This window comes from Maylandia zebra, linkage group LG15 (assembly GCF_041146795.1).
Source record: "Maylandia zebra isolate NMK-2024a linkage group LG15, Mzebra_GT3a, whole genome shotgun sequence".
NCBI classification, from domain to species: Eukaryota; Metazoa; Chordata; class Actinopteri; order Cichliformes; family Cichlidae; genus Maylandia; species Maylandia zebra.
Genome location: NC_135181.1, coordinates 31122180 through 31149466, shown reverse-complemented (window position 1 = coordinate 31149466; position 27287 = coordinate 31122180). Strand labels below are relative to the sequence as shown.

At 41.2% G+C, this 27287-nt stretch overlaps 2 protein-coding genes across 2 annotated transcripts; one reads left to right on the top strand and one right to left on the bottom strand.

Moving 5' to 3' along the window:
• Positions 1-274: 274 nt before the first annotated feature.
• LOC101478271 (histone deacetylase 2) lies at positions 275-10964 on the top strand. The gene is made up of 14 exons (XM_004566220.6): positions 275-464; positions 1978-2090; positions 2184-2301; positions 2474-2548; positions 3649-3787; positions 3929-4070; positions 4322-4414; positions 6022-6130; positions 6241-6381; positions 7661-7769; positions 8643-8773; positions 9833-9988; positions 10095-10152; positions 10599-10964. The coding sequence occupies exons 1-14, from the start codon at positions 410-412 to the stop codon at positions 10627-10629; spliced, it is 1470 nt and encodes a 489-aa protein (XP_004566277.1). The 5' UTR covers positions 275-409; the 3' UTR covers positions 10630-10964.
• A 12661-nt stretch (positions 10965-23625) lies between these two features.
• marcksa (myristoylated alanine-rich protein kinase C substrate a) lies at positions 23626-27023 on the bottom strand. Its single transcript, XM_004566221.5, has 2 exons — positions 26553-27023; positions 23626-25525 (listed from the first exon to the last, which is right to left on the bottom strand). Exons 1-2 carry the CDS (start codon positions 26646-26648, stop codon positions 24806-24808), a joined length of 816 nt encoding a protein of 271 aa, XP_004566278.1. The 5' UTR covers positions 26649-27023; the 3' UTR covers positions 23626-24805.
• Positions 27024-27287: the final 264 nt, after the last annotated feature.

The window sequence follows — 27287 nt, the reverse complement described above, 5'->3', positions numbered from 1 at the left end:
GTATTTTCGCAGTCACCGCCAGTACGTTTGTTGGGCAATACTTCAGGTAATGGAGTTAACAAATCCATATTTGTTACAGCCATAAATGTATCTAATTCTATTGCATGGTAGTAAGAAATGAAAGAATGTAACGGATAAAGCAGTGGAACTGAATTTTATGAAGCGCGTTTTTACCATGTTTCACACATCCTTATGAGTCCACTTTTCCCATCCTCTGGGTTGAATGGGACTCCTCGCGGTGGGGTAAGTGGCCTACCGAAGTTGTCTAACCCGCCCCTCCCCGCCGAAGTTGCGCCTCCCATTCAGCGACTTTCCGCCGTGTGTAATTATGTGTTGATGCCGTCTATCCCATCTTCTGTCTGCTGAAGCAAATTCAAACCAACTTTTTATTTCTAGAGGCACTTTTAAAATGGCTTACACGACCGCAGGCGGGACCAAGAAGAAGGTCTGCTACTACTACGACGGTATGGGACATCCTGAGCGTGTGAATGGGCAGCCCAAACTGAGCCATCTGGCAGGCTAACGCTAGCCAGCTAGTCAGTGTAGCTGCTGGTGAATGTATACTGTTTAACACTAGCAAGCTAACGAGTAGGCGCTAATGACCATCGTTTGAAAGGTATCCGCGGTGCAAAGAGAGTATTCGTGTGTTTACTATTATGAGTAAAAGTTAAAAAAAAATCACCTTACTTCAACCGAGTCAGAGAAAAGAGGAGGGCTTCGGTTAAATTAATGTTGAGAATTTGCGACACAAGCACTCATTGTCACGATTGTATAACTTATAGTTGCAGACGTAGATCGGGCTTTGTGCACCGCGTTACCTCTGTTAAATCAAAAATGATTAGGAACTGATGAGTCGTCGTCAGAGTTACATTCGTAAAAATAATGAAGCAAAATGTGCCACTGTTACACAATTAAGTGCTCAGGCCTTATTGGAGCGTATCACCGTGTTGTCTAACATCACTCTCTCTCATAAGAGAAACCCCTTATTTGTATTCCTCATGTACAAGGAACATAGTTACAGTATCTTGTCAGAATTTTGAAGAGACTTGCAGTAAAAACTAACTTTGTTCACATATAGCCCTGCATTCAGTTTACATGTACTAGAACTAGAACCGTGCATTCAGTTTTCATCTGAATATTTAACAGTCAAATGCTGTGTTATTGTTTTTACGTTGCTTTTTATTTCTCACTAAACACAACAACCCAGTATTTTTTTTTCTCTTTTCTACTTTGCGTGCTATTTCTCTGTTCAACCTGAAGTTGCATTTGTTCTTGCGCCCATGTCCTGGGAAGGTGGCTACAGCCCCATGAACTTTATACCTTTTAATAATATTGGCAACTGAGATCAGCAGTACATTCATAGTCTGAAGGAGGTGTAGTGAGCTATTGTAGGATAACTGCATGTGCAGGTAAAATTGAAGTAAACATCACTGTTTGACCTGCACAATCTTGTGATCTACTTCTTGGTGGTAAGCATCCATAGTTTTTCAGTTACATTAAAAATGCTTGAATTATACGTATGGTATTACACCGTGAATGATGTTGCTGTTGTTCCCCGCTGTTGTTGTGTTAAGAAAAACTCGGTTTGCTTTTCTGTTATTTGCTGTTCTAGCATTATGTTTGTGTCATGCTAGTTGCTAACTTAGCAGCCACAGAATACCTCAAAGATGTAAAACAGTTAATACCTTAACATATGGGGGTTTCATTTGGTCTTTTTGTTTGTGGTCAAGATTAGAGCAGGAACAGCCAAGAATTAAGAAGGGGGGGAGAAACACAGTACACAATTGGCAGGTTGTCAATTTTGATGAAAAGTACAAAATGTGCTGTTTTTATAGAATGTGTAAATAAGTGTAAAATCTCTTTTGTTGCTCAGACAGAACCTGAAAAGCATCCATTTTTATTTTCATTCGCAGCTTAAATTAATAATTATTATCGGATGGAAATGTGTTTCTTATCTTGTTCCTTTTGTCTTTGCAGGTGACATAGGAAATTATTACTATGGACAGGGACACCCCATGAAACCACATCGTATCCGGATGACCCACAACTTACTTCTGAACTATGGACTGTACAGGAAGATGGAGGTCTATGTATGTTTTCCAAGCATGTGACACTAAGCATACCATAGGTTCTGGCCTTCCTTGTTGTAGTTTCGAACCAGCTTGGAATGTCTTGTGTTTCAGAGGCCACACAAAGCCACTGCAGACGAGATGACAAAATATCACAGTGATGACTACATCAAGTTCCTCCGATCCATACGACCAGACAACATGTCAGAGTTCAGCAAACAGATGCAGAGGTGTAAGTCATTGTGTCCTCTTTGGGACATTACAGAATTTTGTGTACTATTCCAAGTACGAAATACAAGGAGCTCCTCTGCCCTTCTGTTTCCATTCATACTGCTCAAACAAAATTTTGAACACCTTCCTATTTTTTGGTTTCCTATTTATTTATGTATTTATTTACTCTGCAGTCAATGTTGGGGAGGACTGTCCAGTATTCGATGGCTTGTTTGAGTTCTGCCAACTGTCTGCTGGTGGTTCGGCTGGTAAGTCGTGCTAATGATGAATCAGATGTTGCTAAGCGGTCATATAAAAGGTCTTGATAAGTCAGTTGAGTCAAGCAATCTGAATATTTATGTTAAAGATATACTGTGACACAGTTTTATTCATTCTGTTGCAACTCTGGAGGTGATAAATAGTCTGTAGTAGGGTTGTCAAAAAATAGATACTCAGATCCTAACTGACACTAAAACTGACGATTGGATTAGTTACTCATTTATAGCAGTATCAGTACCCACAGTACTGTCTTTGCATCTGCTAGTTGACACACTACTTCCCATAGAACCACAGCAGACAAGCAGGAACATGCACCACGTGATGACATTCACAACACTCACAATATTTTGTGTGGAACATCAGGAAGTCATTGAGCTCCTGTTTCAGCAACATTAGACCTATCTGTAACATTAATAGACACTGCCAATTTAACAGAATAACACAATTATTTGTATCTAAAAAGTCTTGTGGTTCTCAGTCATTTCTACATTGTCTTTGGAAGGATAATATTCCTAAAGACATGACTGTCTTTGGAATAAGAGGTCAGGATTGAATTCCCTACAAAAATGAATCCTTATCTTGTGTACCTTTGTGAACCACCTTTGTAATCCTGAGGATTTGGTGGGACTCCTGAAGTTCTCTCACTAAACCCCAAATCCTGCTTTGTGGTACAAGTTACAAGCACTGTGTTTGTTGACAAGTCATCAACCAGAGTAGAATGAAACATGATCTGTATAGTTAGCACCAACCATCTTTATAAATAGTCCTCTATAAAAGAACAGACAGAAAGCTGTAATTGCTCATGTAGGACCTCATTACTGTCAGTCAAATCCTTGAGAAACAAAGTCAGTGCAGTGGTCATTAGACTGAGGCAGCAAATTCTTTTTATTGTCACCTGTTCCCGGAGAGCACAGTTACAGGAACAAGTTCTTGGCTTTCAGTTGTCCAGCTGTTTCAGTGCCAGCCTTGATTAAACATTTTTCCGGTTATGACAACAAAGTTAGACTAAGTGACTTATTGATTAACTCATCAGATATATATCAGTTTCTTTACAAACTGCATAATCAAACATGTTTCCTGTTGTGTACAGCTGGCTCAGTGAAGCTGAACCGACAGCAGACAGACATTGCAGTGAATTGGGCAGGAGGACTCCACCATGCAAAGAAATCGGAGGCCTCAGGGTTCTGTTACGTCAATGACATTGTGCTGGCCATCCTGGAGCTGCTCAAGTGAGAATATTTCCCGCTTTGTTTCCCATCTACATATAAAAATTCATTAAATGAAAGCAGGTGAAAGACCCATTTCTCACAGCATTGTTTCTATGCAGTGTTTGTACTCATCCGAGCTCTGTCTGTGGCCCTTTTTACCAGGTACCACCAGAGGGTGCTGTACATCGACATAGACATCCACCATGGAGATGGAGTGGAGGAGGCCTTCTACACAACAGACAGAGTTATGACTGTGTCCTTCCATAAATATGGGGAGTACTTCCCTGGAACTGGTGACCTTCGGGTGAGCCTTACACTCTTCCTTCAGCTGGTTACTAAGAAGTCATAATTTCTTAATTGAAAACAGCAAAATCTGTATGATGATATCATAGGATAGTTTTGCATTTGTGTGAGTATTTATTTTTTGTTTTTGTTCATGGAAAGATATAAGGGCTTTGTTAATTTGGTGCAGCTAACACATGCATTTGCACACTGCTGAGGAGTCTATACTTGGAGATTATTCAGTATGCACTTTTTTGTCTTTTTTACCTTTAGGATATTGGAGCTGGAAAAGGCAAATATTACGCTGTCAACTTCCCACTGCGGGATGGCATAGATGACGAGTCATATGAGCAAATCTTCAAGCCTGTGAGTTCCACAAATGCTTGTTTTGCACTGCAAATATAACTGACCCTTTAAAAGTCACAGCACTTCGTTTTTTCGCTCTTCCCAAATGAACTGATCCAGAAGGAAATGATTAAATAGTAATATATATATATAATTTAGGGATGTCCGCAACTAGTTGCCCAGCTGACTACTCGTCGCTGTCGTCACTAGTCAGTACCAGACTTGCTAGTCTAATTGTTATACTTGTTAAAATTTTAATTGATGCCCAATGCTGCCATCTGCCACCAGGTGGCAGCATTGGGCAATCTGCTGTTGCGTTTCCCAACAGCAGATTGTTGTTGGGAAACGCCATGAATCTATCAATCTAGACCAGTGTTAGGCAAGGTCCAGGCCTCAAGTGCCGGTGTCCTACAGGTTTTAGATATCACCCTGGATCACACCTGAATCACACTACCAGGCCTCTAGAGAACTTCAAGACATTTTGAGGAGGTATTTTAGCCATTTAAATCAGCTGTGTTGGATCAAGGACACAACCAAAACCTGCAGTACACCGGCCTTTGAGGCCTGGAGTTGCCTACCCCTGATCTAGGCTAACGTTATTAGAATGAGATCGCGGATACAACTGGAGGAAATTAGCTTTCTCTGACAGGATGCAATAGGGTGATGAGTTAGATCATTTGGGACAACTTCAGAGTAGAGTCAACGCTCCTCCATATTGAAAGGAGATGGCTAAGGCTGTCGCCTCCAGGGTAAGGTGTTCCAACTGGGCGTTTATCTGGGACATGCTTGAGATATTACGTCTGGGAATGGCTAAACGTTTCCTGGATACGCTGGTGGAGGTGGTGAGAGGGAGGTCTGGGCTTCCCTGCTGCTTCCCCCACGACCCAACTTTAGATTGTCTTAGTTTTGTTTCCCAGTTTTAGACTAGTCGGGCAGTCTAAGTTTTTTTTCCCACGACTAGTCGACTAGGAAATTGATCACCAGGAACATCTCTAATATAATTAATAAATAAATATATTGCTGGGGGGAAAAAAACAACAGATAAAATATTGTATTTTCAAAGGCAAACCAATAGAGAATTACCATGTTGTCTTTTAGCTCACTGTTCTGATTTTAATTGTAGCTACAGCAGGCAATTCAAATCTAAAGTACTGTAGTCACATAGGAGACAGACAGCTACTCTTGTTTTTTTTTATTGATGCTTGCAGCTGGCACTCGGTAACATTTATAGGTGTAAGTATTTTCTATTCTTCTTTTCAGATGCACAATTTGTGTATCTAGTGTGAATCTATTGAAACAGTGTGCCAGCAGAAGCATTACAGTGCAATAGTAGTGACATGTTTTTATCCTGTGACACAGCGTAAGTCAAATATTAGCATAAAATTAGCTTAGGCAGTGTTTTCACAAGCATGTTGTTGCAAAATTCTGTGCTTTATCGGAAGATGTTGAAGCAGCCACCTTCTTAGATACAAAATTTGTGTTGCATGGCTCTTGCTCTTAGACGCACACGGGCTTGTGTCGTCATTATGTTTAACAGAAATTATAGTGCTTCCTTACGTCTAAAGAATTAGAGATAAATATAAAGGTGTTGACAAGGAGTCACAGATTTTTCTACTTTGATTGTGTAGGTGATGGCTAAGGTGATGGAGATGTACCAGCCCAGTGCTGTGGTTCTTCAGTGTGGTGCAGACTCTCTCTCAGGAGACCGCCTCGGCTGCTTTAACCTCACCATCCGAGGTAAACATACACAGTACAGTAATGCTGAATGGTGTAATAAAGTGATGTCACAAACCATACTGAATGTCTTGCATTTTGTGTGTTTTTCCTGGGTTTTTTAATCCTAAAAGGGCATGCCAAATGTGTGGAATACATCAAGTCCTTCAACCTGCCACTGCTCATGCTGGGTGGAGGAGGATACACCATTCGAAATGTGGCCCGATGCTGGACCTATGAGACAGCTGTGGCTCTGGACACTGACATCCCTGACGGTTAGTCACTTTTTCCATGTCAGTGAATGACTGTAGTTAAAATTGTCTTGGATTTCTTTGCTTTCTTTGTTATACAAGAAAGAAGAAAAAAGCTAAGTGGCAATCTGGTTTACCGAACCGGCACTTAATAGGTGTCCTACATTAATAAAAAGAGCGATTCGTTTAACTCGCCACATCATTGAGGTGACCAGGGTTGTTCTTTGTCACTGACTCTTTTCATAGCTTCAATGAACACAATTTCTAGGTGCAGCCCAGAGTTAGAGGTGGTCTCAGAATAACCTCTCTGCTTTTTGCAGACGATGTGGTTTTGTTCATTTCATCAAGCTATGACCTCCAGCTTGCACTTGGGTGGTTTCTAACTGAGTTTGAAGTTAGTTGAGATGAGAACGAGCACCTCGAAGTCTGACTCCATGTTTCTCAGGCGGAATTGAATTGAAAATTGAACTGATGGTTGGACAGATCCAAGATGGTTAACACACACATACAGTCCATATGGTTAACTTAAATTTGGGTGCTATTTATTTAGGGCAGCAGTGCTTTATAGCCTTGTTGAGTAGTTGTGCACACCACTTAACTGATATATTATCTAATTATTACTTAAAGTAGAGCCTGCTGAGGCTGAAATAATCTGGGTGTATAAAGACCTCTATAGCCTTCTCTTGATCTCTGTGTGAAGTTAGAGACCCCAGACTACATTAGCAGTTACTAGCTTCTTAAGAATTGGTGCCAGAGGAGTGTACTATGCTTGCCATAGACAAGCTTGACTCAACAAAGCCTAAAAAACAAAATAAATATCACTGCAGGACCATATGTATATTCTTTTTAAATTTTGCAGGTATAGATCAAATAAGTGGAGCATGTCAAACAGTGATGCTGGTCATTTAAAGTTTAATGTGTGTGTCTGTAGCCTGCAGTGTGAGGCTTGTTGGAGGTGATGGAGTTTTTAGTTAACTTCACCTTAGGGAAGGGCCAACCTGCTTCCTGCCTTTGCTCACAAGGAGCTGAGTCAGCAGACTGTCAGATTTCCACATAAAGAGGGGGGATGTAATTAGAGCGTGGAATGGGACAGCAGTTCTCTTAACGGGATTTCAACACATTAACTTACCTCCCTACACATTTCTCTTCATCTTGCCCTCACTCATGATCAGTGTAGGTTATAAAGTTTCAATAAATCTTAACAGGTGTGGTAGCACCCCTTTTTCTTTTAACGTGATTCCTCATTTGACAGATTTTCTCCAGCAGTTTTTTTTTTCTCATCTCAACGATGTTTCTGTTGTAGAACTGCCATACAATGACTACTTTGAGTACTTCGGGCCTGACTTCAAGCTCCACATCAGCCCCTCCAACATGACCAACCAGAACTCACAGGAATATATGGACAAAATCAAGTATGTCAAATGTGAAACTATTTGTTTTCTTTCTAGAACTGCCAGAATTCCAAGCCTAGAACTGCTGGAGATTTGGAATAATTGTGGAAAAAGAATGTTATTGACAAGTTAAAAATACATTTTGGACAGTGTGGTATTAGTTTAATTAAAATACAGAAGGAATGAAAACAGATTGAACTTAGAAAGCTGACCTCACAGTTGGCTAACTAATAAATGAATTGTTGTATAAGTTAGATAGTCAATGTCCACAACTGGACCTGCAGCTTCTCCACTGTCCACGCTGCCCCACCTCAGTCCGTAGCCCTTCACCTCCTCTGCGCTGCTTCTCAGGCCTGAAACCCACCCTGAGAGCCATCCAGTTTGGTGGCTGTGCTCCAGATTTGACTCTTTATTTGCTCAGATTAGTTCTCCACCCTCTGGATTCTCTGCTCATTTCATTTCCCCTGCTTCTCCGTACAGCCAACAATCTGCCCAGTACTCCACACATTCAGACACGCTCTCCACACTCTGACGCCTCTGCCTGGCAAAACATCTATCACCGACCCATTCAGTTCTACAGTCATTATTCCCCTTATATATTAATCTGTCAGTCAACTCTAGTTAACAGTACTTATATCAGCCTTCATCTCAATTCAGCTTTTTCAGTTCTATTCTGTTCTATTTATCACTGAAACACAACAACATCGATTTGAAGTTCTTTAAGACCCACAATAACAGGCAGAAAACGTTGACTTGCTATGAGCAAGCAGCAGTGGAAAGGAAACAACCACCTTCACATTACAATGTCAAAATGTTGCTAGGCTAGAAAAGTGATGTACAACAATTGATTAATAAAGACATTGAAATGCAGATGATCAGTATGTGACTTTTCAGGCAGCGGCTGTTTGAGAACCTGCGGATGCTGCCTCATGCTCCAGGGGTTCAGATGCAAGCCATCCCAGGGGATGCTGTCCCAGACGACACAGTGGATGAGGACACAGAGGATCCTGACAAACGCTTGTCCAGTAAGACCTTCATTCGTTTTCACAAAGCATCGGCTTCTATGGCGTACGTTGCATTTTTGGTTATAGCTTCTTTGGCAAGCCTCTTTCTGCTGTCGTCTACAATTATTTTCTAAGACAAGATGGGGGAACAGGCACAAAACAGAGAAATAAGAAAAGCCTTCTGAGACACTAAGTGGCAAAAAGGTGGAAAATAAGACAGAGGGGGATGTTATCAGTGCAGTTCTGCAGTATCTTCATTTCTGCATTGTACCACATTAGCCTTACGGTCCCATTACTCTGGCTCTCAACTTATGAAATGATCAAAAAATGTTTTGAATCAAAGGGTGAAGAACAGTATTGAGTGGGAACACTAAAATTGGAAAATGCCTGCAGTGTTTACCCAGACATGTTTGTAATTTAGACCAGGGGTCGGCAACCCTGGGCACTTGTGCCACAGCTGGCATGCGAAGGGTTAACTGATGGCACGACACGCAGTGAATTAATCTGAGAAGGTGTATTAAAAATAAATGGCCGGGCCACCGGTGTACATCGCAAATTAGCTCGCATAGACACATTAGTTGTGCTGCTTCTTAATGACGGTATCTTAGCTAACAACCCCAACTACCAGATTCAACTTTTAATTGCCTAAAAATCACTTAGCCTACCGGTGAGAAGGACGTTGCTAGCTGGCAGTTTTTTCAAGCAATGTTGAAATTTCCACATTCCGACACTTCAAATGCTTCAGGAGCTCAGCGCAGCATCAGCAACACGGAAATACACATAAATATAATACTGCACTATGCCAACATCTGCAAACAAAAATAGTTCTATAAATTAGTTCTATATAGTGTGTAACTGTTGATATAGAGTGTTATTAAATTTATTCCTAATGCAATGGTTGATATGGCACAGTGACTTCTGGGGAAATTTTAGATGGCACTCATCATCAGAAAGGTTGCCAACCCATGGGAGAAAGGACCCCAGGTTTGGAAAAAAGGAGCAGCAGTACTGCATATGCATTATTATGCTGTGTTACAACTCACTCACTCAAACTCACCAGAGTTTGGTCTTTGATTGCAGTCCGTGCTACAGATAAGAGAATAGCCTGTGACGAAGAGTTCTCAGACTCTGAGGATGAAGGGGAGGGAGGCAGGAGGAACACAGCCAATCACAAGAAAGGAGCCAAAAGGCCCAGAGTGGACGAGGACAAACAGGAAGGAGAGGAGAAGAAAGCTGGTTGGTTACTTTGATGCTTACTCGATTGTTGTTATTAACAGTGTAACAATGTGTAACGCTGATTGTGATTAAAAGGTTTCTTTCTTCCCCATTTTTCACACCTTAGATATAAAAGAAGAAGAGAAGACAAAAGACAGCAGTGCTGAGAAGACTGACTCAAAGAGGTGAATGTTTGAATTCATTCACACACTGAGTGTTCTCGCTCCTTTTTAAATGCAGTTACTGCATGCTTTTTCAAACTGAGTATGAGGTTGTGTTGTGCATGACAAGCAGAGCTTTTATATGCACAAATCTGATTAGGGCACAATACTTCAAAGATGTGGAGAGACTGTGGGATTGTTGTCATTTTTCATGAAGTTATTTTACTGTGACATCAAAACACAAAAGATGCTTCAGAAACTCAAGTGAAAGTCATATTGGGCAAACCAAAGCGCCAGTGCAGTCAGCTGTTGCTCTGATCCGGAGCTGTACCTTGTTCAACCACTGGGCTACCACAGTATGTGCACACGTTAGTAGCCTGTTGTTCTAATGTTATATGTAGCCAGTACTTAACTCATCACTATAGCAACATTTCTGTTGTTTGAACTAATCGATTTTTCTTCCTCTGCAGTGTGAAAACTGAGCAGACCAGCAGTACCTAAAGTGTTCTTATCCAAAGATCTTAACTGGTGCTGTCGAGCCTCAAGGATCCTGCACTTCCCCAAAACACCATTAAGAAGCATTATATTTATTATGACTCTTTGTTTTCTACTTGTAAATTGTCTCTTTGTGTTGTGTGTCAGTGGTTATCCTGAATTCAGCCCTTGAATTTTCCAGATTTGGTGCTTATTAAACGATGTGAATCCAATGTGCTTAATCTTCTGAATCAGCTCTTTTGTCGTTAAACAAGAGTTTAAACCCTTACGTGAACCTGTAATGATTTTACAGCTGAATTTTGATATTTTGTGCTTGTTAATAAAAAAAATTTTATACTGTTGTCTTTGAGATTGTTGTTTCAGCTCATCATAGATTCATGTTCTGAACATGTTCAGCCACAAGAGGGCTTTCTAACCTGGGAAAAGGCATCACAGTACATGCAATTTATTTCCCAAACACAGGTGGAATGAAGGATTATTACTGGCATGCATATGTAATGCATAGCTTTCATACAGTGTTGCTGTGATGGAAGCCCACCTCAGGCAGTAACTAGGAGTAACTAGTGACCCAAACTTGTGAACTTGGTTATTTTCATTCAGCTTCTTCATTCATATAACAAGCTGAATGACAAGGAAGTATTGACCACTTGTCAGTTTCCGGTCTATTATAAATATTTTGCTCATAGTTCTGAGAAGTGGTTTTCCGGAATAGTGAATTGCGTATCCTTTTTGCTGGACAACAGCCTGCAGTTGTTTGTTGTAGTTTTCAACGAGTCATGCGCATGTCTCCTGAGCAATCCCATTCTTTGACAAATCTCTCAGGCTTCTCCATATTTGATGGTCTTCTGGCATGTACCTTGCTCTTTAGTTCAAAAATCCCTGAAAAGTTGATCCAAAATGCTGCAGCAAGAGTACTGACAGGGACTAGAAAGAGAGAGCATACTTCTCCTATATTGGCTTCACTTCATTAGCTCCCACTTAAAATTCTTCTCTTTACATGCAAGGTCTTAAATAATCAGGCCCCATCTTATCTTAATGATCTTATAGTACCATATCACCCCATTAGAGCACTTCGCTCTCAGACTGGGCTCACTTGTAGTTCCTAATATTTAAAAGTAGAATGGGAGGCAGAGCCTTCTTATCAGGCCCCTCTTCTGTGGAACCAGCTTCCATTGTGGATTCACGAGGCAGACACCATCTCTACTTTTTAGATTAGGCTTTCTTCCTGTTAAAAGGGAGTTTTTCCTTCCCACTGTCGCCAAAGCACTTGGTCATAGGTGGTCATCTAATTTGGGGGGTTTTCTTTGTATTATTATAAGGTCTTTACCTTCCAGTATAAAGTATCTTGAGCCAACTGTTGTTGTGTTTTGGCGCTATATAAATAAAACTCAATTGAGATCACCTCAAAGATTTTCAAAGGGGTTTAAGTCAGGGGTTGGTGCAGGCTGGTCAGTAATGTGTGACTTGACCTTGACCCAATTTCCATCCAAATTAAATCAGTTCAAGCTGGTTTTTGATATCAACCATCACATAACATTTGAAGTGAAATATTAAAAACTGTGGAAGCTAGCCTGCTAACAAACAGACAAATGGAACCGAGTTGATAACCCCTCCCTTTGGAGGGAGGAAAATTGGTTTGCTACTACATATTTGACACATTCCTCAATTAATCTGAAATCTTGAATCAAGTGTGATGGCCTAGAGCATAGGTGTCAAACTCTGGCCCGCGGGCCAAATTTGGCCCACAGCCTAATTACATTTGGCCCGCGAAGCCATACCAAATTACTATTAGAGCAGGCCTACTGGTATTATACAGCTAATATATATATTGTTTAGTATTAAGCTTTGCTGTTCCATATTCAGTTTTTCAGCTAAACTTGTTTGAGTCCATAAGAAAAGATTCATTCTTATATCTGGAGAAAGATTTTTTTTTTCAATAAATATTAATGTTAGCCCGCGACTTTGTTCCATTTTGAATTTTGGCCCACTGTGTATTTGAGTTTGACACCCCTGGCCTAGAGAGTTATTTATTCCGTTGGATAACCAATGGCACTAACAGATTTTTCCCCAAATTCAAAGAGTCAAAGAGATAAATCTTTTCAATATGAACTTTGCTTTGTGAAAATCTTAAAATAGAAATACACTCTTTCTTGAATTATTTTGCTATAATAAAGACGCTCCAATACCAGCGTTATATCATTGTTATTATTATTCCTTTTACAAATCCTGACTATGAAATCCTCGTGCCTTTCTTCAGCGTCACAAATATAGCCCCTAACAGAATCTTATAATCAGTGTTTAGCAGAGCGATTGGTATTAAATTGTCTAAAACTCTTTTATCTTTGGCAGATTTAGTAACTGTTTCAAGCCTAGCATCCATTCCTTTCTTCTCTGCATATTCTTATGAAGTGCCAGATAAGAGGGATCTTAGTTCCTTCCCAAAGATAAGGCCATAATCCTGTCTGTCTCTCGAGAACTGTTTAAAGCCATTTTCGTGTCTGCTGAGCTCAGTTCCTCAATTTCAAGCTCTGACTCACTCAGATGTTTAAAGGAATCCTCAATACACAGGATGATGTTCTGAATCTTATCAAACACAAACTGTTAATAAGAGAATCAGTAGTGTAATCACCTGCAGTCTGCTATATTACAAGTGGTGTGAACGTTCAGGATATTGCCAATGCAATGGTATTTAAGAGAATATTGACTGAATGGATGTTTTATGGGCACACATTATGAAGTAATGAGAGGTTATGATGTGCTGTTTAGTGCAGCCACGTTGAACTAATTGTAGTCTAGAAAAAATGAATAGAAAAAGCACTCTCGCTTGATTTAAAGTGACTCATCGATACTTTTTCTGCCTGTGCTTTTAAGACAATATGCTAATTTGCAGGAATATCAGCAGGTGTTACATCATATTCCTTGGTAAAGTCATTGTTGTTGTTTGTCATTACATGTTTCCAGTAGTCTGGTGCCTCAAGGTTCATACTCTAGATTATTTGAACCAATCGTTCTCCGCGTTGCATTGTTTAATTCTGTGCTCGCCGTCATTCTCCCTTTCAGACTTTCTTTCATGCCACCTACCTCATCCCCATCTAAATCTCAGACAGCCCAGCCAGAGTGCTATTCAATACTGGACTAGTATTGAAAAGCCTTCAGCTAATCCAAAATGCTGCAGCTAGAATACTGACAGGGACTAGAAAGAAAGAGCATATTTGTCCTGTTTTGGCTTCCCTTCATTGGCTTCCTGTTAAATCCAGAATTGAATTCAAAACCCTGCTCCTCACATACAAGGTCTTAAATAATCAGGCCCCATCTTATCTTAATGACCTTGTAGTACCATATCACCCTATTAGAGCACTTTGCTCTCACACTGCAGGCTTACTTGTTGTTCCTAGAGTATTTAAAAGTAGAATGGGAGGGAGAGCCTTCAGTTTTCAGGCCCCTCTTATATGGAACCAGCTTCCAGTTTGGATTCGGGAGACAGACACTATCTCTACTTTTAAGATTACGCTTAAAACTTTCCTTTTTGCTAAAGCATATAGTTAGGGCTGGACCAGGTGACCCTGAATTCTCCCTTAGTTATGCTGCAATAGGTGTAGGTTGCTGGGGGATTCCCATGATGCATTGAGTTTTCCCTTTCCAGTCACCTTTCTCACTCAGTATGTGTTAATAGACCTCTTTGCGTTGAATCATACTTGTTATTAACCTCTGTCTCTCTTCCACAGCATGTCTTCTACCCTGTCTTCCTTCTCTCACCCCAACCGGTCGCTGCAGATGGCCGCCTCTCCCTGAGCCTGGTTCTGCCGGAGGTTTCTTCCTGTTAAAATGGAGTTTTTCCTTCCCACTGTCGCCAAAGTGCTTGCTCATAGGGGGTCATATGATTGTTGGATTTTTCTCTGTATGTATTATTGTATACAATATAAAGCGCCTTCAGGCAACTGTTGTTGTGATTTGGCGCTATATAAATAAAATTGAATTGACTTACTAGCGGAGTATCCTTGTCTCTACAGGACCCATACCCTGACATAATCTTTAACAACAAAAAAAACAAGGGAAAGTTTCATGATGATGTCAGATATCTGTAGAGATGTTCTGTTTCAGAGAAATTTCAAACTCGATGTGTGTCTATATATGTTGATTGCTTTTAGTTAACAAGTTTAGTTTAGGGTTAACTCCACATCTTATTAAATTTCTTTCCTCTGGACTTTTTTCTTTCAGCATTTATCAGTCATTACACAAACTGCCTTTTCAATCTCTTTTCTATTACTGTCCGATTTCTGCTGCTGCTGTGAGCTGATCAAAAACGGACCTGTCCATTTCACATCAAAGGCACCATCTGAAATTCTTCTTTGTATCTCTCAGTAGGTTCTCAGTTATCCAGGTCATGGTAGCCTAAGGAGATTGGAAAAAAAAGCCACTGGACTTCTTTTAAGTTTCCAGATAGGAGGCGAAACATCGTCAAGAAACTCAAAGAAGTCCAGTCATATTTTTCCCAAGCTCCTTAGTCCTCTTTGTGTCGTTCAAATATATAGATATGACTGGTTGTTAGAAGTTTCAACTTTTGAGGAAGATTCATCGCCTACATGAACAGAACTATATTATATTGTGTACTATATACAAAAAAATATATGTGTATTGAAATGCATGTGTGCATATTCAGGTATGTGACCATGGCTGTAGCTCAGGTGGTAGAGCAGGTCAGTTACTAACCGGAAGGTTTGTGGTTCAATCCAAGGCTCCTCCAGTCTGCATGCCAAATATCCTTGGGCAAGATACTAACCCCATGTTGCTCTCCGATGTATGAATAAGCACTTAACAGCTTAGAAAAAGTGCTTGTGTGATTGGGTGAATGAATTAGTTGCTTCGAGTGCTCAGATAGAGTAGAAAAGCACTATATAAGAACCAGTCCATTTACCATTTGTGTGTATTTTGATCTAAATATGTGTACTGAGATCTGTGTGCGTATTCAGCTTAGGGAGTGTGTAAATAAATCTGTAGGCATGCACAGATATCAGTCACAGTTCTCCCAGCCTTACAAGTGGCAATTGTTTTTACACCTGACCTTTGTTATACAGCTGCTGTGGCAGATCCACAAATGCATGTAGTGATCTACAAATGCAGACAGTTATCTGTCAGTTAGGGTTTCATTTACCCTGAGCTCAGGCTCACACACTCAGGTTTCCAGCAATGCTTAGAACGTACCAACATATGTGGCGTATTAACAGCTATATGATTAAGCTCCAACCTTGTTGTGGTTTAGAGAGTTGTTATTTTGTCCAATGATGATAAGGCTAACCACGGTAGCATTCCCATTGAAAGAAAACTGGATTACTGAAAATTACATTTTGTGGATGTGGCCTGTGTCCTCAGTTCAAAGTACATAAGGTATAATAAATGTACTAATATCCATGGATTATATAACACTGCTGTAAAAATTAAATTTGACATTGAAGAATGTGGTTTATTCAAGATTTTGTATTCTAATTAAATCCACAGATGAAGGATCAGTTCAGCCAATAAAGCAAATACCAGTCTGGCAGGGTTTTTTTATTGTTGTATTTTATCAGTAAGTTTTGCATAAATATGTAAATAAAAGTTAAGTTAAGGAGACCTTTCCTTTCGCTTCATTCATGATCTAGTGATGTGTGATTAAGTAAAGGTTTAAATCTCATATAAATATACATTTAGTCCATCATTTGTAAATGATGATAACTGTTCTACTCTGTGTTTCATACAACATGTCTATTTCACACCTGTTCACATAGCCACTGTTCACATAACCATGTATGGAAGTTCAGAAGTCTTGTCGATTCTCTGTGGCTCTTCGTGGTGTTACGGCGGGGTGGCCAGGCTGAGTGAATGGACCCAAATGCAGATACAGACAGAGGCCCAGATTTGAAAGTGATAACCAAGCTTCATTTACAGAAAATGTTTCAGTGCTTAGAATACCACACATAAACTGTGACCTATGATGAACACAGGCTTCAGGGAATGGTGGACTAAAGTGAGAGATAAAGGGGGACTTGGTGGTTCAAATGGTGGTGCTCTGAGTCACTGTAAGAGAGGGATACAGCCACTGTCTTGTCAGAATAGAGAACTTCGTTAATTTTAGCATCTTACTGGTTAGCAGGTAGAGCATAGAACGGGAGAGGCGGTCAGAGAGGCCCAGGTGGGCATCCTGTTGGTGGTGAGTCCTGGCAGAATGATCCAGTGAATCCCGGAGCACGAGCTTGAATCGTGGCTGTGAAGTACCGAGAAGATCTGCATGTCTTCTATCCTCTCTTCCTTCTCTCCCCCAAACGGTCGCTGCAGATGGCTGCACCTTCTTGAATCTGGTTCTGCCGGAGGTTTCTTCCTGTTAAAAGGGAGTTTTTCCTTCCCACTGTCGCCAAAGTGCTTGCTCATAGAGGGTTATATGATTGTTGGGTTTTTCTCTGTATGTATTGTTGTAGGGTCTACCTTACAATATAAAGCGCCTTGAGGCGACTTCTGTTGTGATTTGGCGCTGTATAAATAAAATAAAATTGAATTGAAGATCAGCGTTGAGGTGAGCGTGAGTATTGTTGTGGAGAAACGAGGATCCGAGGGATCACTAAAACACGGGGACAGAAGCAAGGTAAGCGTGATGCGATCACTATGAACACACAAGATTACTTGCCGGGCTTTCACTAATGTAGGTTAGCAGAAGATCTGGAGAAGACTTAAATACTGGTAACCAAATCACCACCAGGTGCGGACAGCAGCCGGTCTGAAGAGACTCCGCCTGTTACCTCTCTCTTTGTTATGTGGTGTCTATGTTGTCTCTGCTTCTGTTCATTATTGTGTTGTCCCTCACATCTGCCTGTATCCCACTTTTGTATATCTGTGCTCTGAGACTGTTTCTCCTAGTGTTTTATTTCTGTTTGTACCTGTACTTTAGATTCATTGACATTAAATGCTCGTTTTCAGTTACTCCTACCCTTTGTGTTTCTCAAACTGGGTCCACAAATCCAGAGCCCACACAGCCAACACTCATTTGTTAGTCTATGTAATGCTGATGGAAATTTGCCCCCTTACATCATACAGAAAAAAAGTTCCTGCTTTGAAAAATGTAATATTGGAGCAAAAACTTCTGGCACAGTGACATATCGTACAAGGCCTCCACCAAGTGGTTTGAGATCTTAAAGGCCAAAAGCAGGTCAGATGAAACAGAAACATGTTACGTGTACAATATGACACTGGAATGATGGTAAGCTTCACTTGTTCTGGGGTATAGTTAGGCAGATATCATAGGAAAAACAATGAATATAGTATTTATATGCACCTAAACACACCAAGTTTCAGCTTTTGTCTACAGAAATGCTTTTGCTGCTAGTGACCTAAAAGAAGCAACAGCAGCAAGATGACTTAAATTAATTGTGTTAATTCTTAATATTAAGTTCTAACCATTAAGCATACTTTCGTGTTGTGTACTCCAAATATAGATAATATCATCTTAATGTCCCAAGAAAAACTGACACTGATTAGATCAGGCAACATTTTTATAATCTTCTGGTGTCTAACTTTGATGAGCCCACACAAACCATCAGTTTTACATTCTGATACCTCGAATATCAAAGGAGATGCTCCCCTGCAAGACTTTGGTTGTAACAAGTTGATATTTAAGTTTCTGCTAGCTTTCTACCAGCTCAAAGCGCTCTGACCATTCCTCTGACTGCTGGCATCAACAAGGCATTTTAACCCAGAGTAACATAAGTGTTGCTATTTATGTAGTGCTAGTCCACAACACACATGCCATTTTCTATGTAAGGTAAAGACTCTATAATTAAGACATTCAATAAGCTTTAAAAAAAAAATCTAGATACTACCGCTGCTGCTATCCCAATTGCACATTGTCTATCTAGTAGGATGCAAGGCTGAGGTTAGAGGTCAGATGAAAAACCTGGGACCTGCAGATGGGAATTTGGGTATGATGAAAATGTGACTCTTCCAAGTACAGCACGGTACTGCAGCTGATAAAGAGCTCTAACTCATCCCCCTTTACTGCCTTTTGAATATGGACACCAGCTTATTGGGTTTTCTTTACAGAAAGAATATTTTGTACAAAATGAAATCTATAATACTGACACCGTTTCCTCATTTGTACAAAGTGACAGGAGTGCTCTTATACAGTGGGGCAAAAAAGTATTTAGTCAGCCACCGATTGTGCAAGTTCCCCCACCTAAAATGATGACAGAGGTCAGTAATTTGCACCAGAGGTACACTTCAACTGTGAGAGACAGAATGTGAAAAAAAAATCCATGAATTCACATGGTAGGATTTGTAAAGAATTTATTCGTAAATTAGGGTGGAAAATAAGTATTTGGTCACCTCAAACAAGGAAAGTCTCTGGCTCTCACAGACCTGTAACGTCTTCTGTAAGAAGCTTTTCTGTCCCCCACTCGTTACCTGTATGAATGGCACCTGTTTGAACTCATCATCTGTATAAAAGACACCTGTCCACAGCCGCAAACAGTCAGACTCCAAACTCCGCCATGGCCAAGACCAAAGAGCTTTCGAAGGACACCAGGAAAAGTATTGTAGACCTGCACCAGACTGGGAAGAGTGAATCTACAATAGGCAAGCAGCTTGGTGTGAAAAAATCAACTGTGGGAGCAAACATCAGAAAATGGAAGACATACAAGACCACTGATAATCTCCCTCGATCTGGGGCTCCACGCAAGATCTCATCCCGTGGGGTCAAAATGATCATGAGAACGGTGAGCAAAGATCCCAGAACCACACGGGGGGACCTGGTGAATGACCTGCAGAGAGCTGGGACCAAAGTAACAAAGGTCACCATCAGTAACACACTACAACGGCAGGGAATCAAATCCCGCAGTGCCAGACGTGTTCCGCTGCTGAAGCCAGTGCATGTCCAGGCCCGTCTGAAGTTTGCCAGAGAGCACATGGATGATCCAGCAGAGGATTGGGAGAATGTCATGTGGTCAGATGAAACCAAAGTAGAACTTTTTGGTATAAACTCAACTCGTCGTGTTTGGAGGAAGAAGAATACTGAGTTGCATCCCAAGAACACCATACCTACTGTGAAGCATGGGGGTGGAAACATCATGCTATGGGGCTGTTTTTCTGCCAAGGGGACAGGACGACTGATCCGTGTTAAGGACAGAATGAATGGGGCCATGTATCGTGAGATTTTGATCCAAAACCTTCTTCCATCAGTGAGAACTTTGAAGATGAAACGAGGCTGGGTCTTCCAACATGACAATGATCCAAAACACACCGCCCGGGCAACAAAGGAGTGGCTCCGTAAGAAGCATTTGAAAGTCCTGGAGTGGCCTAGCCAGTCTCCAGACCTCAACCCCATAGAAAATCTGTGGCGGGAGTTGAAAGTCCGTGTTGCTCGGCGACAGCCCCAAAACATCACTGCTCTCGAGAAGATCTGCATGGAGGAATGGGCCAAAATACCAGCTACTGTGTGTGCAAACCTGGTAAAGACCTATAGTAAACGTTTGACCTCTGTTATTGCCAACAAAGGTTATGTTACAAAGTATTGAGTTGTATTTTTGTTATTGACCAAATACTTATTTTCCACCCTGATTTACGAATAAATTATTTACAAATCCTACCATGTGGATTCATGGATTTTTTTTTTTTCACATTCTGTCTCTCACAGTTGAAGTGTACCTCTGGTGCAAATTACTGACCTCTGTCATCATTTTAAGTGGGGGAACTTGCACAATCGGTGGCTGACTAAATACTTTTTTGCCCCACTGTAGTTAGTATATGTGGCACCTACACATGTATGATAACAACAACTGTCATTTCCTTTAAGAATTTCTTGGTGGGAAAACTCACCACGGTACTGCAGCTGCTTTTAGTTGGGTTCCTGGAAATGTAATTGTGTGTTTTTGCCACAAGAGGGAAGTGTGGACAAGTTGAAAGGAAAGTTGCTCTTCCTCAAACATGCAATGTAACAAGATGGCAGGCCTTACTGCATATATTTTATATTGTCTCAGATGTAGCTCTTTGACACATCGCTTCTGGTGCAACTGAAGGATATATTATTACTGCTGGGAAGCAGTTTATATATAATAAACTGTGAATCTAGCACTTATTTAGTATTTTTATACAGAGGAAACAAGGAAACCAAGTGAGTTTAAATTATGAACCTGATTTAATACTGTGGTTTTCTTACAAGATAAATGTGGAGAAACGAGGTGTAAGAATGTGCGACTGAACAGAAAAGAAAAATGGGAAATTATGTTTATTATTAAAGTGAATCCTGCAGACTGAGCTTGACTCAAGTCTCCATGCTCAAATGTCTGCATAACCAATGGTTTGTAATGTTAGGAAGACACAGTCGGTCTTTTTAGTGCCATTGTGTAATATGCAAACGCCTGCACAGCAAACTTGTACCACAGAAAATCTCTTCATCAAGAATGTGTTTGTAAATATGATGGTAATCTCAGATAACTGCATATTACTGAACACTGAGAACCATTCTTGTCTGGGCCATCTCAGACAAGCTGCATGTGACAACAAGCTTAAAAATGTTAAACACAACCTGTTTCAATTAGTTAGTAAGATAACATATATATATTTATTGGGGTTTTTATGTTTGGCGTGACTTTCATCTGAGCAACTACATACCATAGGGCTGATGTTTTAGATAGTAACATGAGCAATGTTAACCTTGACAACAATAACATCTAGTTTAAGATGTGACAAAGAACATCATAGAAGCTAAAAAGGATGAGCTTCTCATTCAGTTAGTTTAAATAAGTTGCATCTGCTTTGTGTAAAACTTAAAGCTAAAGCAAGACTCGAGCAAATCCTCAAACATTAAAGCCTCCAGCTTTCTGTTGCTGCTGTAGTTTTTATTAGTGAGCTGTTGTGAATGATGTATAAAAAAGTGTACTTGAATATTTTACATCATAATAATCTTTTTTTCCCCAAAGACTTTTCAGCAGTGACTGTAGAAAGACCAGCTTTTTACTAACAGAGAAGAAGGTACACATTATATTTTTGCAGAATTTACAAGATTTTACTCAATAAAAAGCCATTCGAGTCTACACGTACACACCTTTACTTTTCCAATAATGCTCCACAGCGTAGTGCTTTTGACCTCAGTCACAGTGTCTCGCAGTTATCTAAGGCTCGTCTTTGATGCCAACCACTTCCTGTAATTGAAAGGCATATGCCTCTGCTGCTCCCCTAGAGTGTGCTGGGTCAGGCGTAACTCCCTCCAAATGCAGAACCTTCTGTAGTAAAGTTTTTAAAAATTCCCCTTCAGAGGATTTTTGCCAGTTCATCAAAATATCTCAGAAAATGATATTTTGAAGTGGAAAAAATGCATGAATATGGTAGCCAGGAGTGACCGGCGCTGGCCCCTGCTGACTGACAAAGCTGGGAAAGCAGTCTGTCAGTGTAAGGCTGGTGTGGACATGAGTGTTTCTGCAGAGTCTGCTGCCTTACATGTAGACCTTGAAGGACTGTCATACTTTTTCTAGTGATTTCAAAAACTCCGCCCTACTCACACACTGCACATTACCATCCACCTGCTTTATCCCTCTGGTTGAGGCTAGATCAAGTCTTTTATTATTGTTGCAATGAATAGTCTTAAAAAATCCCAGTTAAAGATGTATTATGGTGAACATATTTAATAGATTAAAAATATTCAATGTAATTAGATTTGAGTTTCAAAAAAATAATTCCCCAAAACTATGTAGATGGTGATAATCCTGGTACCAGAGGCAGTTTGACTGATCAACATGTCTAGGAGGAAACAGACATGCATACACTATGATCATTATATTCGGATTATTGATAGTAGCAGTAGCATTATTATTATCATATTATAATGTAATTCAAATTCTGAATTGTTAGAACTTTATGGCATATAAATGTGATTTTATTACGCTGTGATAAATCAGCAGGTATGAAAACCCCACTCTCTGACCAATCAATTCTCTACAAATAGCGTCACCATTTGTTGGAGATCCCTTGGACCTCTGTGAGGAGAGTAGGAGGGTCTAAAGTTTTTCAGTTGCATCTGAACTCTCAGTGCATCATAGGAAGTCCCCCAGCACCCTAAGGCTATTGCAGGCATGGTTCAGGGTCCCTTGATGCAGCCCTATATGTTTTATCAAAGACTATTGTTTTAAGTGCTAAACATACAAATAGAAAGGGTCCCCCAATCCAAAACTGGCAGCTGCCTCCATAGCAGACGGGCCTGATAGCTGAAAGTTCTTCTCATTCTTCCTTTAGGAACCAAGTGCTCCGCTAGGATAATAAGGTACTATGAGGTCAAATGAGACATAGAAAGCCATTGTTGCTAGTATCCCTGGGTGCCTCTTTCTTTGCTGTCTCGGCCTTAGCGCGGCAGCTTTTCCTGCCACCTGTACTTAAACTTTGTCTGTGTTGACTATTAGTGTTTCTGATAATCTCAAGAAATGCACAGCTTACATGCTTTTTGGTTCCATGGACATGTTCAGGTGAATAAGATGCCTCTTTGTCAAAACATCCCTGTGTAGGCCCCTCCCTCAAGCTAAAGAAGCAGAAACCATTGTAGTGAAAGCAATGGTTTCAGAATGCAATTCAAACTGATTATTTTGTTTTATAAAAGATGAAGTTATCAGTTATGCTTCAACCTCACAGCCAAACATATGAGGTGCACAGCTTCTTGACTTGATGACCTCAAATCACCCAAAAGCACATGGACCAATTCACAGACCCCTATTGAAGATAATATACTTAATAAAACAACTGAATTGTTAAGCACTGATTATTGTCGTTATTTGGTGAGACCAGCTTCATTCGTCAACACGGTCTGAAGTCTGTTTCTTTGAGTAATACCAGCAAATGCATTTATTTGGTATATGACATCAAATGATGAAGAACTAAGTGATTTCAAGACAATTTTTTTTAAGTATTGGAATCAGCTGTCAAAATAAGATTTGGCTTACCTTGAGGTAGAGAACAAAATCTTTCTTTCAAAGAACAAATGATGACAGATGCGGCTGAAATTTTATTCACATTTATTGTTGCTTTTAGTGTGCTCACAGAAAATTAGAACACCTTAAGCAGAGGAGTTTAATAGCAATTGGTTTGTAAGCAAAGTTACATTCCATCTCTAGGTCAAATTGGTCAAAGCTTCTCCGTATTTACAAAAGGAAAAAGAGAGCGAAACAAGATGCTACACAAACATTTGCATCTGATAGATTCCTTAACTCGAGTCAAAGACCACTGGAAAAAAAACTGCCAGCTGGAATTGAAACCCCCCCCCCAAAAAAAAAACCCCATACAGTATATAAACAGTTTACCATTCCACTTATCACAGCTTGGTTTTTTAGTTCAAAATTCCTTAAGGACCTTTTGTGTGTTTGCATGTCTGTATGTGTGTGTTTGTGTTGGTATCATACAAAAACGAGCGGGTGGAAAAAAGAGCAAACATTATGTGCTTCTTGAGATCAAAATTTCATTTTGTACAATAATCACAGTTAAAAAGACCCCCGCCTATACATACTTACATTTTTATTAAGGTCATAAAACCAGCAATAAACAATAAAGCCTATACAACTTGTATTTCTACGGAATCACTGACAGCTAATGAGAAGCGAAACGCTCCTATGGTTTTATATGACTTCCTAAAAACCTAACTCTGGGACTTGTTGTCTTGTAAAAACGATTTTAGTGTTGTAAACCGTATGGTGGATATAGATTTCGGTCTTGACTGCTCTTGATTATTGCCTGTAGCACATTTCCCAGGACAGCCCCACCCACCCAGATGTCCTTCCTGAACCCTCCCCCCACCTCTTCATTTACAACTGTACCCTGGTCCCCTTCATACCATGGGCATGTCCATACTTTTTGTTTATATTTTGTATAAAAAACGTAATACTGATGTAAAAATATATGGCAGAGTGTGGATGTATTTAATCAGTTGTACATATTGAGGCCAACCCATCTCCACAGCCTGCTGGAATGCTAGTAACAAAGGGCCGAGATGGGTTTTGCGTAAGGGGAGAATGGAAACTAAAAATAAAGAAAAAGCTTTAAAATATCCCTGGTTAAAGAAAAGTTCTTCAAAGCCATGATGTGGCATCTCTCCAAGCAGGGAAATGTTCTTTGATTATCTTTTTTTTCCTCCTTAAAAAAAAAGAAAAAGAAAATTAAAGAAACCATCTTCCACTTTCAGCTTTTATTCAGCAGCCTCAGTGGGAGCAGCTGGAGCTTCTGCTGATTCTGCTTCTTGTGAAGCTGAAGGAGCCTCCTCTGTTTTGGGCGCCTCCTCGGCCACAGGTTCAGCCGACTTCTCCTCTGCCTTTGGCTCTTCTGTGGCTGGGGCCTCCTTGGCCTCCTCTGCAGGCTTTTCTGCTGCTGGTGCAGCCACCGCCGCTGCCTCCTCCTCTGGCTTGGCCACTACTTCCTCCTTGGGTTGCTCAGTGGCAGGTGCAGCCTCGCCTTCAGCAGGCTTGGTCTCCTCGTCAGCAGCGGCCGCTGTTGCCTCTGCGGCCTCGGCTTTGGGCTCCTCTGCAGGTGCCGCCGCTGCAGCTGCTTCCTCGTTCTCGGCCCCATCGCCCGTCTCCTTTTTGGACTTCTTGAAGGAAAAGCCACTTAGCTTGAAGGATTTTTTGAAGGAGAATTTCTTCTTCTTCTTCTTCGGGGTCTCGGTGCTGGTAGAAGCTGCGGCACCATCCTCAGCCTTGGCAGCTGCCTCTCCTTCAGCAGGAGACGCTGCCTCTACCTTCTCTGCATCTACAGCCTCCTTCTCAGTGGGGGCGGCCTCGGCTTTCTCTGTCTCCTCCTTGGGGGTGTCCTCGGCTGTTGCGCTACCATTGGCTTGCACCTCCTCTTTGCCGTTCTCGTTTTCGGCTGCAGCAGGAGAGGCATCTCCATTGGCTTTAACATGTCCGTTTTCCTAAAAGGAGAGACAGAAGCTGTTAATGTCATGCACAGAGCTGGTCCGCTGTAAGTACAGTGCCAGTGGTGAGCAGCAGGGGCAGCAGACACCATCCAACTTCAGCCCAGGCTCGGTTTCTCATTTTCACAGCAAAAACAGTGGAACACGTCTAATAACGGCCATCGAGCTATGTGGATACACCACACATAAATATGTTATGAGGTAGCAGCTTCCTGTATTTTTTTTCACCCAGAATTTCATTCACATCCTGAACACGAGAGAGCAAGGACCGCAAGGGGTCGCTACGTGGCCGTTCCACAGCAAGCCAGCTGCTCATTAAAACAGCAGCTGCTCTTAGTCTCCCACATGACCGCGAGCAGAGTTCAGACACAATTTCTTTTTATATTTAGCAAATCTAAACGAATTTCTGAATTAAGGTCTCACCTAACCTGTGAAATCCATCTAAAAAGAAAAAAGAAAACGTAGGCTGCTTCCTCTCCGGGGCGCACCGCTGGCCCCCTCCCCAAGCCTCTGCCCCCCCTCCTGTGTGATAGCAGGCTGCCATCTCCACTTTCCAGCCGAGCATCTGTAACAAAAGGCGTGGTGCTCCGAGCGCACGGAGCCTTTGTTGGCCGTCGTGCATCTCGCCTTATTCAGCAACTTCCCAAATAACCTCATCCAAAGCTACAGCACCTCGTCATCGTCTTAAAATGAAGAATTAAAGTCAAAACCGGCGAGAAGAAATTGAACACGACTCCATTCTTGTCTTTTGATTGGCAAAAACCCGAGCAAATAATCTCAATCTATTAAACTGCTTTGTTTTGATTGATGACCTTAAAAGAAGAAATCCGCGCGCATTTCCCCTGATAAACTGCAGGAATCAAATTATCCGTTAAATGAGTTAAATCTTTTCTTTCTACATTTAATACCCGTTCAATTCATCCACAATTACGCGCGGATGGCGCCCCCAGTGCTCAGCTTCCCCCCTCCCTCCCTTTCCACAACAACCAAATTGTCCCCTGACGGATGTTAAAATATCATTTACCTGTCCGTTGGTCTTGGTGGGTGAAGCTGCCGCCTCTCCTGGCTTTTCAGCCGCGGTTTCAGCATTTCCAGCTGTCTTGGACAATTGCGCTCCCATGCTTTTCGCTCCAACAAAGAAACTCGACCGATCCAAAAAAGCGAACAAAGACCCACAAGCCTCTTTGTTGAAACGCAAAGCTCTTCACTGGTAGCCCCCTCTCGCTCTCCCACTGTGTGTGTGCGTGTGTGTGTGTATGTGTGCGCGCGCGCACAAAGAAAAAGTTCACAGGGAAAATGTAAAGCAAACTCCAGTCAGAGTGTGGAGGATTCTTCAGCAGAGCAGGAGAAAGCTGGCAGGTGAGATGAAGTAATAAAATCCCAGGCTGGTGGCCGTGTCGCTGTAGACAGGCTGCAAAATGGAGAAATTTCCCTTGTTGCTAATAAGACGTGGGGTCCAACGCCCAAGTGCAGGGATGAATGGGCGCTCCGAGCGATGACGGCACCGCTCTTCGGTTCGGCCAATTACAGCTTCCACTCAGGGCTTGGGCGGGGTTTAGGGAGGGAACAATAGACTGCAGCGCTGCACTCAAGGTACAGAGGAGTAACTGGAGTTAGCTACATTTATGTGACGTCTCACTTAACCAAGACATCACTTGTTTGCATTTAAATGGAAAATGTCTTTAAAATAAATATATAAAGTGTGCGTTTGGCAACTAAGATGTGAATATTGTGCCATGAAGGTGCCAAAATTTAGTTT

What these genes read in the sequence shown, in the direction of transcription:
- LOC101478271 (XM_004566220.6), top strand. Translation starts at nt 410, where the DNA reads ATGGCTTACACGACCGCAGGCGGGACCAAGAAGAAGGTCTGCTACTAC. An exon ending in GCCATCCTGGAGCTGCTCAA is followed by an intron (nt 3,788 to 3,928) that starts GTGAGAATATTT and finishes CCTTTTTACCAG; the next exon opens with GTACCACCAGAGGGTGCTGT. An exon ending in AGGAGAGGAGAAGAAAGCTG is followed by an intron (nt 9,989 to 10,094) that starts GTTGGTTACTTT and finishes TTCACACCTTAG; the next exon opens with ATATAAAAGAAGAAGAGAAG.
- marcksa (XM_004566221.5), bottom strand. Translation starts at nt 26,648, where the DNA reads ATGGGAGCGCAATTGTCCAAGACAGCTGGAAATGCTGAAACCGCGGCT. An exon ending in CCACCAAGACCAACGGACAG is followed by an intron (nt 25,526 to 26,552) that starts GTAAATGATATT and finishes CTCTCCTTTTAG; the next exon opens with GAAAACGGACATGTTAAAGC.